The sequence below is a fragment of the Lemur catta genome, chromosome 1 (genome assembly GCF_020740605.2).
Source record: "Lemur catta isolate mLemCat1 chromosome 1, mLemCat1.pri, whole genome shotgun sequence".
Taxonomy (NCBI): domain Eukaryota; kingdom Metazoa; phylum Chordata; class Mammalia; order Primates; family Lemuridae; genus Lemur; species Lemur catta.
This window is the reverse complement of record NC_059128.1, coordinates 24,732,821-24,752,038: the sequence shown is the minus strand read 5'-3', so window position 1 is coordinate 24,752,038 and position 19,218 is coordinate 24,732,821. Positions and strand designations below refer to the sequence as shown.

Sequence of the window (19,218 nt, the reverse complement as noted above, 5' to 3'; positions counted from 1 at the left end):
TAAGAAAAGAGTAATCAAAGGACCATTTGCCACTCTGGGAAGCCAAGGCGGGAGGATTGCTTGCACTCAGGAGTTCAAAACCAGCCTGAGAAAGAGTGAGACCCTGTGTCTATTAAAAATAGAAATATTAGTCTCTACTAAAAATAGAAAAATTAGCTGGGTGTGGTGATGCATGCCTGTGGTCCCAGCTACTTGGGAGGCTTAGGCAAGAGCATTACTTGAGCCCAGGAGTTTGAGGTTGCTGTGAGTTACAATGATGCCACTGTACTCTACCCAGGGCTACAGACCAAGACTGTGTCTCAAAGAAAAAAAAGACCATCTGCTCAGCTTCAGATAATGAGAAGCAGTTCAAAAGGGGAGGCTGTAAAGGATATAATTCAAGAATGAATATTTCCTTTGGTGCTCTTAGCTCCTTGTCAGATGATGCAGCCAGCTCTTGTCCCTGTGGAGCAAGCTCTGCTGGGGTGGGACCATGGGAATTTTTAGTCATCTTTGTTTCTTTCCTTTCAGTATTCAAGGAGAAGCCTAAACATCCCCCCAGCAGAGCCCAATCCCTGAGCTATGCCTTGGCGTCCCCTGATGCTTCATACTTAAGTTCCATCATCCGGCTCTTCAAAAACCTCAACTTTGTGCTGCTTGTCATCACCTATGGTAAGGGACAGGTGTGTCCAGCAGTGCACTCAGCCTGGAATGTGAGATGACAGGCCTGATGTGTCTCTGTGTCTTACTCTTTCCAAATCCCAAATGTGCACGTAACATTGTTGTTTAGGGTCACAAAGGGCCTTTGTGTATGCTGTAAAGCCCAGCCTGAAAATAGTTTCTTCCCACGTCAGGTTGTCTGACAAAGGCTCGTTGGTCCTTCAGTTCTTATCCCAGTGTCACCTCTGTAGAGCAGTAGTAGGTGACTTTCTCTTTCTTATGCTATTCCTTATACATCTTAACACTGATCATTTGTTACAAAACCATTTCCAGGTCTACCTCCCCGCTAGACTGAGCTCTATGAGAGCGGGGATTTAGTTTTCCATCTTTATAGTTCCTCAGTGCGGCCAGCTTGGAGTGGTTACTCCAGCAGTTATGGAATGAATGAATGTGTAGATGAGTCTTGCCACATGAACCACACCACAACCAATCCCCTCTCATTTGGTAACATTGATTTCTTTTTTACCTGAATGCACAACATCCCTCTTTCACTTTGTTTTTTGGCTTTTGGCAAGATAAATTTGAATCTTTATGCTAGTGTATTGGCTTGCCTTTTCAGCATGGTGTTTTTGATATCTTCTTTCTAACCTTTAATAAGATTGTTGGATCAGACAAGGGAAGGACAGAGCCTCATGCCATTTCATTAAAGAGTGTCCTGTAGATGAACACCAGTCTGTTAATCCAGTGGTCCCCACCTTTTTGGCACCAGGGACCGGTTTCATGGGAGATAATTTTCCATGGATGGGGGGTGAGGTGGGGGGTGTTGCGGTGCAGAGCTCAGGTAGCGACGTACAGCCGGGTTCCTAACAGGCAATGGGCCAGTACCAGGCCACTTTGGTACTCTTAGTTCAAGCTGCTACAGATCCACTCAACTGTACTGCTATTCAGCCTGCATGTGACCATTTAATCCACCAGTTACAGTTTGATTAAAATCAAGAGTTCACAACTTTGTAACATACTCAGTAGCTGCACAAAATAAAGAAAAACATAACTTATTCTTAGTGAAACCACAGTTGGCTATGATTTCATCTTTTCTATAGGCACAACAACCATTGTTTTGGGAAAAACAAACAACAACAACCAAAAACCCATGGTTTTGTAACAATAGCATTTACTATGTGCCATGTGCTTTTCATATATGATTTTTTTTAACTCCCACTACACCTATGTGACACAGGTACTGTAATTATCCCCATTTAACAGATGAGGAAACTAAACTCAGAGAGACTAGATAATTAGCCCAAGGTCACACAACTTGTAAGTGGCAGAGCCAGAATTTAAATACAGATTTGTCTAATTCTAAAGCCTGCATTCTTAATGCCTATCCTGTAATTGCCTATATGTCATCTTAGAATTGTGCCAGGGTTTCATTTTAGGCTTATCAATGTGTTTATCCGCTGACACCCTAGATAAGAGGTGGTGTCATCCCCATAGAAAGGTGATCCTGTTTTCCAGGCATACATAAGAGTTAGGTAACCTCTCCGCTGGAATAGCTCTTGATGACAAGATTAGTCTTCAGGGTCCCAGTTCTTCATTCCTCATTCCCTCCAGTTTTTCAGTTCTCTCTAAGTATGTCTGTGCATTCATCCATAATATAAAGACAAAGTTTCCAACACTTAGAGATGTCCAACTAAGGAAGTTATGAGTTGCCTATCACTGGGAGGTACTCAAGCCTAGATGGGACCAGCCACCTGGTGGGAATGTTATAGGGGATCTCAGGCTATAGATGGATAATGAAACCAGATGATCTCTGGGGTCCCTTCCAAACTCAGGATTCCATAACTCCAAGAACTTTCTCCTTTCCCTAGAGTTAAATATCTTGAGTACATTGACCTTTGACCACCATAATAAACCTTATTGCCTCTGATGACATGGTATTTGAGGCCTACCTTGTGATTCTAGGACAGATGAGATAAATGTTTTCTCAGATAAATGTTTTCTATGGCTGAAGATGGTGATGGCGGTGATAATTGGGCAATGGTTCCATTCTAGAGGCTGTGGTCTTCAGTGCTGGGGGTTGATGATGGCAGAGACAGGCCACTGACCTGTGAAAGCAAGAGGCAAAAACAAAATATATCAGGGACATTTTTGCTCCTGGTTATTGAGGGGCTCAACTCTACACTGTGTTGTGGGGAGCAAAAGCAACTCCTTCTCTCTTGCATGACTGGTTGCTTATATGGCCTTTAATCTGGCAGAGTGGTTTTCATCCTGTACTTCTAGATACTCTTCCTTACCTATTTGGTTAAATGATAATTCAGGAAATAAATAGGAAAGCACTTCTTGAATTGTGGAGTAAGGACCTTAGAAAATCTGCTCCTCCGTAAAAGCAACAGGAACACCGGCAAACAGTATCAAAATCAATTTTTTTCAGAACTCTTAACCAAAGGCTTGCAACAATACATTTATTCAAGAAAAATGGCTGAATGTCAGTAAGTGTAGTGGCAGCTTTTTGCTCCGGTGCTCAGTAGCGAAGGAATAATTGTTTTAAACACACAGTGTGTAGAGAGAATGGGAGAGACCAAAGTCTGAATGAGAAAATGGCTTCCTCAGCTGAGTTCCTTCCCATATTTATTCCCAAGGACACGTGCAAAAGGTCAGGGCCATTTGCTAATTTCTTTAACAACCACCATACATATCAGCTGTTTTCAGCTGATCTTTGCACACAACAAACAAGCAGTTTCGGGCAGGTGTTTTCACCTGTTCCTTCATTCACCCTGCTCATATTCTTTCCATCCATCCATCCTTTCTTCTAGGCCCAGCCCCCACAAGTAAGTACAGTGGGCTTTGTGTTTTAACTTGCCCTGTTCCAATCCCCTTCTCCCAGGCTCTGCAGTAACCTTGCAGCCATGGTAGCTGTGACAACCATGCAGCCTCACAGCTATGGTAGCTGTGACAACCAACTAACTGCCTCATAGCCACTGGACAGAGCTAAACAGGTATGGTTTTCCATCCCTGAGAATTACCAGTATTTGACCTATCTGGCAGGTTCCTGGCAAAGCCCCACTCACAGGACTTGTCTTTATTTGACCTGACTTGAAGTTCGCTCAGTGGGAAAATCCCTATTTCCAGGACATTTGTTGAAAACAATCAGTGGCACCATTTAACATTACAGCTGCCTGAGGTAGCAATACCAGTTGGGGCAAATAAGAGGCTGGCCAAAAATCTTGAAAGGAAAATCTGGAGAATATGATGTCCATAGGGGGCTTTGACAAATTCTGAGATGTTCTTAGGGATTTGGAAATCCATATGCATGTGCAGAGCTGTGCAAATACTCAGGAAAGACCTGAGAAAGCACTAAGAAAGCCTTGAACTCTCACCTCTGGCTGACCTTGAGCTCTGCACAAGCAGGAAGTAAAGGCTAAGGGAGAGTTGTCAGCTGCCTGCTAGAGCTTTGAAGGGGAGCCCAATATACACCACAGAGCTCCTTGGTAAAGGAGACTTATTGGTTGAAGGCATTAAAGGAAATCTCTGTCCAATCATTAGCTTACCATTAAGCTAATGGGGCAGAAACTATAGTGGCTGTACATGGCAAAGAATACAGACTTTACACAACTGGTCCAGGAAAGTCACTACCCAACAGCAGCAACAGCAACAAATCCTGGGGAGGGAGGAAATCTCATATCTGGAACTGACATATTATTTATAATGTTCAGTTTTCAACAAAAAATTATGAGACATGCAAAGAAACAGAAAAGTATATACACAGGGAACAGACACAGTTAATAGAAAATGCTCCTGAGGAAGCTGAGACATTGGGCATAATAGAAAAAGATTGTAAATCAATTATTATAAATATGGTCAAAGAATTAAAGGAAACCATGTCTAAAGGATTAAAGAAAAGTTTGAGAATGATGTATCACCAACTAGAGCATATCAATAAAGAGACAAAAACAAAAAAGAACCAAATAGAATTTCTGGAGTTGAAAATTACAATAATTGAAATGAAAAATTCACTAAAGGGCCCAAAGTTGATTTGAAAAAACAGAAGAAAGAACCAGCAAACTTGAAGATATGTCAAATGAGACTTTCCAATATTAGAAACAGAAAGAAAAAAGCATGAAGAAAAATGAGCAGAGCCTCAGAGACCCGTGGGACACTATCAGGCATACTAAATACGCAACACTGTAGTCCCAGAAGGAGAGGAAGAAGATAAAGGGGTGAAAGTAAATTGTCATCTAATTTGAGATAGCATTAAGCTAGAAAAACATTTCACTTCTGAGCCTCCGGAAATATCTGACTCCATTATGCAGAGATAGAATTTATTGACATTTATCTCAAAGGCCTGGGATTATCACAGTAAGAGTGAGTTAAACTAATATGGGTGTTTGTACACATTTCATTATAGTCAGAGAACCACAAGCCTTGTTTCCATTGCAGAGAATTGGACTTGGTGACAGGGCGCTTTGACAACAAGGAAATGATTCTTAGGCTTAATCATAAATTTGAAAAATGATTTATTGAGCCCTTATTGTGTGTCATCCATCATGTTAATTGCTTTATATGCATTATCTCATTTAATCTTCAAACAAACCCATGACAGTTCCTTTATTCCATTTTATACTGAGGCTCTCAGAGATTTAGTTTCTTGCCCATAATAGGACAACTAGCAAGCAACAGAGCTTAGATTTAAACTTTCTGCCTGATGCAAAGCCCATCTTCCTAACCACTGCACCATTTTGCCTCCCCATACAGAAAGAAACCTCTTAGAGACAGAGTCAGGGCTCTTTTCTTAGCCCTACTTGCCTGAGTTTTCCTTTTGGTCTACCTAGGGGAGTATGTCCTTCCTCATATTCAGTCCTCCAGACCAGTTGCCTGGGGGTTGATTACTTCTAAAGTTAGGGTCTGGCATCCTAGGGTCTTAGAGCCAGACCAATCATACATCTTTGGGATTTGGGGATGATGGAGTCTCAGCCTCAGTGTGTCTAAGGTTTATAGGTCACATAAAGGCAGCATTTGGCACTTATTCCAACTGAGGATCTTTGCTTTCTTCTTACTCTGTCTTTGTCCAAAGGAAAACAAATAAACAACCAAAAAAGCCCTCCATAAATTCAACTAGATACTTTGAAATCCCGCAGAATTTCCCTAAGCCTCCCAATCCTCTGTAGTTTCGGGTTGGACTTTGAAGAACAAAATGGTTCATACTTTTTACTTTGTACATATGGTGTTCATATTTTGCTTTGAATTATATGCACTTAAGAGCACGTAGCTGGGAATAAAGCAGACGATAGCATTTCATGGGCACATGTGCTGGATGTGGGTAGACACATCCTGGGGTGAGAGTCTTGAGAGCTGGCTCATAAGGAATGGGAGGTTTTGGTTTTGGTGTTCGCTCTGCCGACTATTGAGTGTACCACCTTCACCCATTCTGTGCCCATCTTTCATGTCTCTAATACTCCCCACAAGTGCCCTGAATGGAAGTGAAACCTTTTAATGCAATAGAGAGTAAAGACATGGCATGCCTTGGAATTGCTATTGTGTTGGAAAACTTGCTGATTTCCAGCATTCTTTCTTTGGTCTGAACTAGATTTCACCAAGTAGGGAGTAGGTCTCCTGCAGCTGGTGGTATTGTATTTGTAGCACTGTCCAAGTGGGTCTGCGTGCTGCTGAGTCAGCTGCACAGAGCGGAGGTGTAGTGATAATTGAAGGCCTTGGAGGAAATCCAGGGTCCAAATGTTGCTGGCCTTTCCCTAGGCTTTCGGCCACACCCTTAGGGGTAGGGTTGAGAGATAAAGGCTATCCAGTTAAATTGGAATTTCAGATAAACAACAAATACTTTTTAGTATAAACATATCCCACACAATATTTGGGTTATATTTATACTAAAAAATTTATTCACTTATTTGAAATTCAGATTTAACTGAGTGTGTTGTTTTGTTTTGTTTTCCCTGAATCTGGCAATCCAATTTAGAGGGGAGGAGAGGCAGGGGTTGGGTTTGTGCTTGATGTTGCTGAAATATCACAGCAATAAGAAACTCCCACCTCCTCAGTAAAATACCCTCCCTCCTCTAAGTCTGGCAATGCAGGAAGACTCAGGACTGGAATTCCATCAGTCTGCCAACGTCTGGGACAGGGGGCAGCTTGTGATGTGTGCAGTGGGGTGGGGTGAAGAAAGGAAATTTTCTTTGGCTGTCTTCTCTTTGTGTCTCTGGGTCTTGCATCACAGGCCCCCCTCTAATGTCCTTTTGTCAATGACATAACAACTACCATGTTGAAAAGAATTATTGAAAAGGCTCCTCTTCTAGAGAATGTCCTCAAAGGGAATACCTTTTCCATGTCATACCCCAGCCTTGGCTCCAGCTGTGAATATTCTTCCCATGTGTCTGGCTTTTGAACTCAGAGCCTCAACTTGTGTATCCCCAGGTTCCCCTTCCCTTGGGGTCTCCAGTGCTTTACCGTTGTCCCACCTACATAGGCCTAGGGAGGGGCTCTGTGACTTCTCCAAGACCCTGGCTTCAGAGTGGGTATAAAATCCTTACCCTGATTCCTGGGAGCTTTGCTGAGGTCAAGCTGGCCCTGTAAAACAAGGCTTTGCTACAAACTCAGGAAGGATAAGAGGGAAACACAGAGAAACCAGAACCTAGAGATATGATCTGGGAACAGTGTTTCCCAAGCAGTCCCTGAGGATAGATTCCCCTGAGGTGCTTGATTGAATGTGTGCATAGATTTCCTTATCTCCTAAAAATTCGAATTCAGAAAATCTGGGCTGGGGTCTGGGAACCTTCTTTTTATTAGCACTCCAGCTGATTTTGATTTGCAGCAGAGTTGAGAACCTCGGAAGCAGCTATGTGATGGGTCATTCTGGTGGCCTCGCAGCCTCTTCCCATCCCAGCTGCCTCCATGTGAGACCTACCATCTGGGAGCCTGGGTCTGGCCTTTGCTCTTCTGCATTCCCTAGGCCACTTATTCCCAAACTCCAGAGATTTTAAGAAATGCCTGTTTTGTTGTTGTTGTTGTTGTTGCTAAAAATGCAGATTCCTGAGCCCCATTCCAGGAGCTTCTGATTCAGTAGGTCTAGAGTAGGGCTCCAAAGTCTGCATTTTTAACCTTAAAGGAATTCTAATGTCAGTAATCTCTGGACCATAGTTTGAAAAAAAATTGTTCTTGACAAAGGAGAGAAAGATACTCAGGGTGATGTCAGAGCCCTTTCTGCCTTCCTAAAGCTTGCCTCCTAAGTAACTGGGACTTCTCCCAGGGGACTGATACCAGGAATGACCAGGCCTTTCGTGGGAGGTCACAGTTTCTCTGACCCAGCAGGCTCACCTTGCCAAGGACAATGAGACCTGAATATAGTGCACTTCCTTGTATTCCTGTAAGAGGTGCTCACACACAGGCAGAGCATACATTCCATTCTCGCCCTTCCATGTAGGATGCCCTTGGTTTGGGCAGTGGAGTGGACTTACACTGGGTTGACCGTGTCTGGCAACCTTTGACAATATAGGGAGGGACATCTAGACTGAAGATTGATTCAGAAAACATGCATAAGTTCCTAATTCCTCTAGGGTGGGACTGCAGAAACGATGGGAAAGGTTGGCTGCCTTCTAGGGTGAACTCCTCTTCTTCTTCCTCCTCCCCCCTCTCCCCTCCAGCCCCCATTCAGTCTCCTGTCTGGCTGGCAGCAGGGAATGGCTGTTTGGGAACCACCCTGTTGTAGCTGAGCCAGCACTTCCAACTTGAGCACTGTCAGAAAACCACCTGGAGGGCTTGTTCAAACACAGATTGTCAGGGGGCTCTGCTGCAGTAGGTCTAGGGTGGGACAGACCACATTTGGAAACCATTTCACTAAACCACTGAGTCCTAGAAAAACCACTCAGCCTTAGCAGTGTGGGTCAGCCCGCTGGGGACTCCATTCCCTAGGCCTTTTGCAGGGTCATCAAAGTGCTGGTGTATGTTTTGCTCGCAGTCCTTCTGGATAATTTGCCTGTTTCCTGTGGATTCTGCCCCTCCTTGTTCATCCCAGGTGGGGCCTGACGCTGAGCCTGACCTGGAACATTCCTTGCCTGTTGCAATGCCAGGCGAGAACAAGAGGCCTAGAGAGGGGAAGAGGTTGTTTTCTTCCTTCTCCCCTGTTCCCAGCTCCACCTCACCCTCCCTTTTCAGGAATGTGTCTCCGATGGGCCTCTTGACTCAGGAATGGAGTTTGTCTGGGCTAAGTGGGTGGTATGAGGGTTGGACGGCTGTGCTTGCCGAGCACAGCCTTACTGAGATCCCATAGTCACCATGACCATCAGCCTGATGGCCGTGTGACATTTGGTGACATGCCTGGATTTGCCAGTCCCTTGTGGCCCTGTGCTGCTCAGGGGCTGCACTGAGCCCAACTTTGTTGCATCCCTGCTGGGAGAGGCTGGTACATGAGGAAACTGTTGAGTGACCTGAGCTGGGGAAATCGTTTTGAGAATCAGCTTTGTGAGGTTGTAAAGTAGAGCAATTAAGATCAGGGACTCTAGAGCCACAGGGCCCGGGTTCACACCCAGCTCCACCACTTCATACCTGTGTGATCGTATTGCAAAATTCTTTCCCATTTCGCATGAGAATTGGATCTTTGCTTAACTTTGTATCTAGTACCCCTGGGAACCTGATAAAGGGAGTACATCAACTGCATTTATGCAACATCGCTTATGATAAAAGTGAACTCTTGTGATAAAAATGGACAGGGAGACCTATTCATTATCTGGTAGGAAGCCATTCTTTGTGCTTCCCCGAGTACAGTGACTCTGTCACTGGCCTGTCCCTTATGGAGACCCTGGAAGCTATGCCTGTGGAATTGCTGCAAGCAGCAGTGATGTCTGTGAGGTGTTAAACCAGGGCGGTTGCCATACCCACCTTTCCTTGTGCCATAGCTATCATCTGGGGGCCAAAGAGAATAGCCTCTGGGTGGCTCAATGGACTGGTTCTGTGGGACTCCTGAGGCTGCCCTGCCCACAAACCGTGTGTCCTGTCTTATACCCTTCCAAGTGAATCCAATGTCAAGTGTGCTGGTAGTGGTCTTGTGAGCCTCAATGTGTAGTTAAAGTTAAAAAGACCCCAGTAGATATTATGGAATGACTGTATTTGGTTTTTTGGTTTGTTTATTTTTTAGCTCTGTGTATTTTTTATCTATAAAATGGGGATAATACTAACTACCTTCTAGGGTTGTTAAAAAGATTGTAAGTTGCATAGAACAGTGTCTAGTACATAAATATGTGCTGCTGTCATCACCACCACCATCATAGTTACTGAAGGGAGGCCAGGAGGCCTTTTCTCCTTTGGGTCAGTTCCAGAGTCATCTCAGCTACTAACTCACTGTATGGCTTTGGACAAATGACTTCATTCTCTAAGGACACAGGCTCTTACAGTGTATTCTAGGTGCTCCATTTATTTGATGAATGAATCGGTAAAGTAGGAGAGTCGAACTAAATGCTCTTTAGGGTCTTTTCTAGTTTCACATAATAGATTTTGTGTGAGAAGAAAGTTGGAGGAGGAATGGAGAGAAACCACATGCAAGGGGCGGGTCAGAGGTCAGGAGTCTGGAGCAGAATAAAAGAGGATGGGGTGCTGAGGAGGGGTGTCCAGTAGTCCTGCTGACCACCCCATAGATCCAGCCAAAGCTTAAGAGAAGAATGTAGGTGATTCTGACCTGGGAGTAATACTTGCAGAGCCTATTTTCCAGGGCAGGTTAAAGGGATCAAAGGGCAATGGTATGTGGCTAAGAAAAGGTTAAAGTGGTTACTTTTGAGTGTTTTGAAGTATTTCTTTGAGAAGAACTGCAGAGTAGCCTCATGCGTCCCTGTATTTTTCTCCTCTGGATACCACACTGAGTGGCAGTGGGGATGAGGACTCCTGACCTCCCTAACTCCTGATGCAGGGAGAAGTCAGCAATGGCCCCAGGAGAAGGCTCACCCTAATGTTGTATTTCTCCCTCCCTCCTTCAGGTCTGAATGCTGGTGCTTTTTATGCCTTGTCCACTCTGCTGAATCGTATGGTGATCTTGCACTACCCGGTAAGGGAGCCCCTGAGCATGCTGGGCCTAGAGATAATGTGGTTTCTAAGTCTGTCTCTGCAGGAGCTGGGGTGATGGTTAACTCTTGGCTCCCCCTGCCCACCAAGTTGTAGGCAGCATGGTTTGGTGGTGTGCTTATGGAAGTTGGAGGGAGATGGCCCTGGGTTTCAACCCTAGCTTAGGGGGTGCTAAACTGTGTGATGATTTGACTGTGTGATGAGCTAGTTAGCATCTCTGAGTTCTCATTCTCTTTTCTGCAAAAGAAGCATAATTACTTCTTGCAAAATTATTTTTAGGACTAGAGAGTAAATAATATCATGTGTACATGTATATATATTCATATCATTTATTATATATGATATATGTAAAGCATCGTTCCTGGTAACACAGTTGGTAAATATATCTATATAATCGTGTGTGTGTGTGTGTGTGCGCGCATATATCTCCTATTTCTGGATTTAAATGTTTCTAAAACCAGTGAGGGCAGGATGCTGGGAATGGGATATTGAGTGTCCAGGAGTCAGGAATACCTAGGTCCAACCCTCTTTAGAAAGGCTAGGGTCTCACACATGCAGAGGTGGTAGGCCATTGCAGCTAAGTGTTCCGGTTTTGGACTTTGACAGGTCTGAGTTCAAATCCTAGCTTTGAATTTAATATATGCCTCGTGACCTTGGGCTAGAAAGTTTGTCTCATTGTGCCTCAGTTTCTTCATATGTAAAATGGGGAGGACTGATTCCTAACCTTATGATGGGGAATTGTGGGGATTAAATGAGATAATGTGGTAAAATCTTAGGCATGGTGCCTGGCTGATAATAAGCCAAAATATATAATAATATTAATAACTCAAAATAATAATAACATAATAATAATAACTCAAAATATATAAATATTGTTTTCCCATTCCTTTTGGCACTGATAGCCAAAACCCTAAGACTGGGATATTTGGACATCCATATTTTAATTTCCTTATCTGTGGGAAAAATGGGAATAATGGAATAATAAATGGGAATAATGATAAATAAGATAGGAGAGTTGCTGTAAGGGTAAATTTTTCTAAAAAATCTACCCAAAAGTGGTTTTAAGGACAGAATTTTGTTCATTCCTGTCACTCTGCCATCTAGTATAATATCATGCACACACATCCAGGGTTATATTGTTGGGAGGAGCAACTATTCTAGGATTTTCTCCCAGGCCATCTTCTCATAGGCCATCTTGTCCGGATACTTTCTGAATATTGGCTGTCATGGAGGCCAGGTTTCTTGCCTTTGCACCTTCGTGCCTTTGCTCCACGGTGACTGCGCTCTGTCCCGTGTCTTCTCCCATTGCTGGGTAATCTCTGTCGCTGTGGCTTCCTTTCCCAGGGTGAGGAGGTGAATGCTGGAAGAATCGGCCTGACCATCGTCATTGCAGGAATGCTCGGAGCTGTGATCTCAGGCATCTGGCTGGATAGGTCCAAAACCTACAAGTAAGTGATTCTTCTTCTTGGACTGAGAACTGGGGACCCATTTTTGAAATGATGTATTCATTAGTGATATGGCTCCAAAGCTTTGGTTGCAGCAGCTGGGGATCTGAGTGGTCAAGCAGGCAGTTCACATTTATTTTCTCTGAGCCTCAGTGTTACCATTTGTAAAACGAGGGAAACTCTACCCTTCCTGAGATCCTGTGGGATCCTGTGGGGATCTTAGGAAGATGAGAGATAGTGGACATGCAGGCCTAGAGCAGTTCTCTTCCCCATCCCTGTTCTCCAAGTAGTTTTGTGAAAGGGATAGATGAGGGAGAAATGAAAATGAATGTGAAAAAATCTCACCAGTTGGAAAGTTTGTGGAAACCCCAAAGAGTAGAGAGAAGGAGGTGATTTTACTGCCCTATTCTCGTAGATTCTTGTGAACCCCATGGGGTTAACCAAGATGCTCTGGGCTTACTCCAGTTTGCAGCATATATTATCTTGCAGTGATTTATACTGTGTTGGTAAATATCATGATGTACTTCAGACCCGAATGCCCAGTGCATTTCTAAGAGCCCAGAGCTGTGTTAGAAGGTTTTAGTGTTTGCCAGGCTAATCCAGGATGCTGATTAAAAATACGGATTCCTGGAAGGGAGCGGAGCAAGATGGCCAAATAGAAACCTGCAGCTTTCGACCCTCCCCACAAACACTGAATTCAACAACTATCCATGCAAGCAAGCACCTTCAAAAGAACCAAAACTCAGGTGAGTGATCATACTACCTAGTTTTAACATTATGTCAAGGAAAGACACTGAAGAGGGCAAAAAAGACAGACTTGCATTGTCCATGCCACCCCTCCCCCTTCCCCAGCAGTGCCGTGCCAGTGGAGAGAGAATCTGTGTGTCCAGGGGAGGGAGAGTAAAGTGATCGTGGGGCTTTGAATTGAAACTCAGGGCCGCCCTGCACGGGGGAACACAGCACAGGGCAGAATTCGGCTGGTGCTCACAGAGGAGCACTTTGACCAGCCCCGAAGCTGAGTTCCCGCTAGCCCCACCACCAGCAGACAAAGAGTAGCCTGTGGCCTGGACTAAATTCGTAAGGCAGTCGGGCCACAGGGGCTGCAGTTCTTTGGCAATTCTTGTGGCTGTGCTGGCTTGGAGCCAGTGGACTTGGGGTGCACATGACCCAGTGAGACACCAGCAACTGCAACTGTGGCCAGACCAGTTCCTGTGTCACCCCTCCCCCAACTACAGGCAGCGAGGCTCAGGCAGAGTCATCTTCCACTTGAGGAAAGGAAAGGAAAGAGCTTAGAGGATTTTGTTTTGCAATTTGGGTACCAGCTCAGCCACAGTAAAATAAGGTATCAAACAGACTCCTGAGGCCCCTGAGTCCAGGCCTTAGTTCCTAGATGGCATTTCTAGACCCACTCTGGGCCAGAAGGAAACATGCTACCTTAAAGGGAAGGACCCAGTCCTGGCAGGATTCATCACCTGCTGACTAAAGGGCCCTTGGGCTTTGAATAAACATCAGAGGTAGCCAGGCATCAGTCAACACTGGCTTTGGGTGAGAGTGGGCAGGTTTTAGGTGTGACCTGGCATTGGTGGCCACAAGGGAGTGCCCACTTTACTCCTCCTCCAACTCCGCAGCCCAGCACAGAGAGTGAGAGACTTTGCCTGGTAATCCAGGGAATTCTCTAGTATCTTACTCAAGCTCACCAAAGTAGTACCATCAAGAGTCTGCAAGAGTCACAGCATTACCAGGCTTGGGGCACCCCCAGTGCTGATACAGTGCAGTGACTAAAGACTTAGACCACAACATTCAATTCCCTTTGAATATCTGGAAAGCCTTCTCAGGAAGGATAGGTTAAAACAAGCCCAGACTTTGAAGATTAAAATAAATACCTAACTCTTTAATGCCCAGACATCAATGAACATCCACAAGCATCAAGGACATCCAGGAAGACATGACTTCACCACATGAACTAAATAAGGTACAAGTGACCAATCCCGGAGTGATGGAGATAGGTGACCTTTCAGACAAACAATTCAAAATAGTTCAATGAACTTTAAGACAACACAGAGAATGCATTCAGAAGTCTATCAGAGAAGTTTAACAAGGAGTTTGAAATAATAATAAACAAAAATCAAGCAGAAATTCTAGAACTTAAGAATTCAATTGACAAACTGAGAAATACATCAGAGTCTCTCAATAGCAGAATTGACCAAGTAGAGGAAAGAATTAATGAGCTTGAATACAGGCTACTTGAACATACACAGAAGAGAAAAAATAAAAGAGAATAAATAAGAATGAAGCATGCCTATAAGATCTAGAAATAGCAACAAAAGAGCAAATCTAAGAGTTATTGGCCTTAAAGAGGAAGTAGAGAGAGAGACTGGGGTAGAAAATTTATTCAAGGAAATAGAGAACTTTCCAAACCTAGAGAAAGATATCTATTTTCGGGTATAAGACAGTCATAGAACACCAAGCAGATTTAACCCAAACAAGGCTACCTCAAGGCATTTAATAATCAAGCTCCCAAAGGTCATGGATAAAGAAAAGATCCCAAGGAAAGCAAGAGAAAAGAAAAAAATAACATATAAAGCAGCTCCAATATGTCTGGCAGCAGACTTCTCAGTGGAACTCTCACAGGCCAAGAGAGAGTGGCATGACATATTTAAAGTGCTGAAGGGAAAAAACCTTAACCATAGAATATTATATACTCCAAATATAGCCTTTAAACATGAAGGAGAAATAAAGACTTTCCCAGACAAACAAAAAGCTGAGGGATTTCATCAAACACCAGACCGGTCCTATAAGAAATGCTAAAAGGAGTTCACCAATCTGAAAGAAAAGGACATTAATGAATGATAAGAAATCTTCTGAAGGTACACAACTCACTTGGTAACAGTAAGGACACCAATACAGAATACTCTATTGCTGCAACTGCAGCACATAAACTGCTTATATTTTGAGTAGGAAGACTAAAACACAAACCTGTCAAAAATAACAACACCTTTTTGAAAGATAGGTAGTATAAATAGATACGGATGAAAACAACAAAAAGTTAAAAAATGGGGGTGGGGTGGATGGAGTTAAAGGGTAGAATTTCTGCTAGATTTCTCTTTGCTTATTTGTAATCAGAGTTCTCATATGTTTAAAATAATTGGTTATAAAATGTTTCTTGTAAGCCTCATGGTAACCTCAAATCAAAAAACCCACAACAGATACACAAAAAATAAAAAGCAAGAGATTCAAACGTACTACAGAGAAAATCACTTTTAACAAAGGAAAACAGGGAGCAAGTAAAAAAGAAAGGGAGGCCCACAAAACAACCAGAAATCAAATAACAACATGGCAGTCATAAGTCCTTACCTATCAATAACAACATTGAACGGACTAAACTCTCCAATGAAAAGATACAGAGTGGCTGAATGGATAAAAAAAAACAAGAGCCAACTATATGGTATCTGCAAGAAACACACTCCACCTATAAAGACACACATAGAGTGAAAATAAAGGGATGGAAAAGGATATTCCATGCAAATGGAAACCAAGAAAGAGCAGGAGTAGCCATACTTCTATCAGATAAAATGGATTTCAAGATAAAAACTATAAAAACAGACAAAGATGATCATTATAGAATGATAAAGGAGTCAATTCAGCAAGAAGATATAGTAATTCTAAATATATATGCACCCAACACTGGAGCACCCAGACACATAAAGCAAATATCATCAGAGTTAAAGAGAGAGATAGACCCCAATACAATAATTGTCAGAGACCTTAACACTCCACTTTCAGCATTGGACAGATTGTCTAGACAGGAAATCAATGATGAAACATTGGACTTAATTGGACTATAGGCCACATGGACCTGATAGGCATTTACAGAATGCTCATCCAATAGCTGCAGAATTCACATTCTTCTCCTCAGCTCATGGATCATTCTCAAGGATAGACCATGTATTAGGCCATAAAACAAGTCTCAAATTAAAAAAAATTGAAATCATACCAAGTATTTAATATTTTCTCTAACCACAACGGAATATAACTAGAAGTCAATAGCAAGAACAACACTGGAAAATGTACAAACACATGAAAATTAAACAATATGCTCCTGAATGACCAGTGAGTTAATGAAGAGATTAAGAAGGAAATTAAAAAATTTCTCAAAAAAAATGAAAATGAAAACACAACATACCAAAACATATGGGATGTAGTAAAAGCAGTAATAAGAGGAAAGTTTTATCAATAAATGCCTACATCTACATCAAAAAAGTAGAAAAGCTTCAAATAAACAACTTAATGATGCATTTCAAAGAACTAGAAAAACAAGAGCAAATCAAATCAAAATTGGTAGAAGAAATAATAAGGATCAGAGCAGAAATAAATGAAATTGAAACAAAAAAAATATAAAAGATCAATGAAACAAAAAGTTGGTGTTTTGAAAAGATAAACAAAATAGACACACCTTTAGCCAGACTAAGAAAAAAACGGAGAAGACCCAAATACAATCAGAGATGAAAAAGGAGATATTACAACTGATACTGCAGAAATCCAAAGGATCATTAGAGACTACTATGAGCAACTATATGCCAATAAATTGGAAAACCTAGAAGAAATTGATAAATTCCTAGACACATGCAACCTACCAAGATTGAACCAGGAAGAAATCTAAAACCTAAATAAGCCAGTAACAAGTAATGAGATAGAAGCAGTAATAAAAAGTCTCCCATCAAAGAAAAGCCCAGGACTCAGTGGCTTCACTGCCAAATTTTTAGGAAGCATTCGAAGAAAAACTACCTGTCCTACTTAAACTACTACAAAAAATCGAGGAGGAAGAGATACTCCTCATTCTAGGAGGCCTATATCACCCTGATACCAAAAATAGACAAAGACACAACAAAAAAACTATAGACCAATATTTCTGATAAACATAGATGCAAAAATCCTCAACAAAATACTAGCAAATCAAATTCAGCAACACATTAAAAAGATTATTCATCATGATCAAGTGGGATTCATCCCAGGATGCGAGGATGGTTCAACATACGCAAATCAATGTGATACATCATATCAACAAAACAAAAGACAGGCTGGGTGTGGTGGCTCAAGCCTGTAATCCTAGCACTTTGGGAGGCCAAGGCAGGAGGATTGCTTGAGGTCAGGAGTTCGAGACCAGCCTGAGCAAGAGCGAGCCCTCATCTCTACAAAAAATAGAAAAATTAGCCAGGTGCTGTGGCACACACCTATAGTCCCAGCTACTTGGGAGGCTTAGGCAGGAGGATAGCTTGAATCTAGGGGTTTGAGGTTGCAGTGAGCTATGATGATGCCACTGCACTCTAGCCCAGGTGACAGAGCGAGACCCTGTCTCAAAAAAAAAAAAAAATCTATTTATGACAGACCCACAGCTAGTATCATACTGAATGGGGAAAAACTGAAAGCCTTTCATTTAAGATTTAGAACAAGTTGAGGATGCTCACTTTTATCACTGCTATTCAACATACTACTGGAAGTTCTAGCTACAGCAATCAGACAAGAGAAAGAAATAAAGAGCATCTGAACTGCAAAGGAAGAAGTCAAATTATCCTTGTTTGCAGATGATATGATTTTATATCTAGAGAAACCTGAAGACTCCACAAAAAAACTATTAGAACTGATAAACAAATTCAGTAAAGTTGCAGGATGCAAAATCAACGTACAAAAATCAGTAGCATTTCTATATTCCAACAGTAAACAATCTGAAAAAGAAACCAAAAAAGTAATCCCATTTACAATAGCTTCAAATAAAATAAAATACCTAGGAATAAACTTAACCAAAGAAGTGAAAGATCTCTATAATGAAAACTATAAAACATTGATGAAAGAAGTTGAAGAGGACACACACACAAAAAAGGAAAGATATTTCATGCTCATGGATTGGAAGAATGAATATTATTAAAATGACCATATGACCCAAAGCAATCTATAGAGTCAATGCAATCCTCATCAAAATACCAATGACATTTTTCACAGAAATAGAAACAATAATCCTAAAATTTATATAGAATCACAAAAGACTCAGAATAGTTAAAGCAAACCTGAGCAAAAAGAACAAAACTAGAGGAATCACATTACTTGACTTCAAATTATACTACAGAGCTGTAGTAATCAAAACAGCATGGTACTGCCATAAAAACAGACACACAGACCAATGGAACACAATACAGAACCCAGAAATAAATTGACATGTCTACAGGGAACTTATATTCCACAAAGGCACCAAGAATATACAGTGGGGAAAGGACAGTCTCTTCAATAAATTATGCTGGGAAAACTTGATATCCATGTGCAGAAGAATGAAGCCCTTACCTCTCACCATATACAAAAATCAAATCAAAATGGATTAAAGATTTAAATCTAAGACCTGAAACTATGAAACTACTAAAAGAAAACACTGGGGGAATGGGCAATGCTGCAGGACATTGGTGTGGGCAAGGACTTCTTGAGTAATACCCCCAAAGCACAGGCAACCAAAGCAAAATTGGACAAATGGGACCACGTCAAGCTAAAAAGCTTCTACACAGCAAAGGACAAAATAAACAAAATGAAGAGACAACCCACAGAATGGGAGAAAATATTTGCAAACTACCTGTTCGACAAGGCATTAATAACTAGAATATATAAGGAGCTCCAATAATTCCATAGGAAAAAATCAAATAATACAATTAAAAAATGGGCAAAGGTTCTGAATAGACATTTCTCAAAAGAAGACATACAGATCGCCAAGAGGTATATGAAAAAGTTCTCAACATTATTAGTCATCAGAGAAATGCAAATCAAAACTACAATGAGTTATTGTCTTACCCCAGTTAAAATGGCTTTTATCAAAAAGACAGGCAATAACAAATGCTGGTGAGGATGTGGAGAAAGAGGACCCTTGATCACTGTTGGTGGGACTGTACATTAGTAAACCACTATGCAGAACAGTATGGAGGTTCCTCAATAAAACTAAAAATAGAACTACCGTATGACCCAGCAACCCCACTGCTGGGTATAAATCCCAAGGAGGAGGGGAAGTTGGTATATTGAGAAGATATCTGCACTCGCATGTTTATCG

General features: G+C 42.0%; 1 protein-coding gene across 3 annotated transcripts in view; it reads left to right on the top strand.

The window, feature by feature from the left end:
- Nucleotides 1–19,218, top strand: part of FLVCR2 (FLVCR heme transporter 2) — a 65,125-nt gene that overhangs the window by 35,008 nt on the left and 10,899 nt on the right. For 2 of the 3 annotated variants that reach the window (XM_045563535.1, XM_045563526.1), the window contains 3 exons: nucleotides 511–651; nucleotides 10,608–10,675; nucleotides 12,037–12,140. In XM_045563535.1, coding sequence (XP_045419491.1) covers nucleotides 511–651; nucleotides 10,608–10,675; nucleotides 12,037–12,140 — 313 coding nt within the window. The remainder of the gene's footprint in view (nucleotides 1–510; nucleotides 652–10,607; nucleotides 10,676–12,036; nucleotides 12,141–19,218) is intronic. The other variant, XM_045563544.1, reaches the window with a different exon arrangement.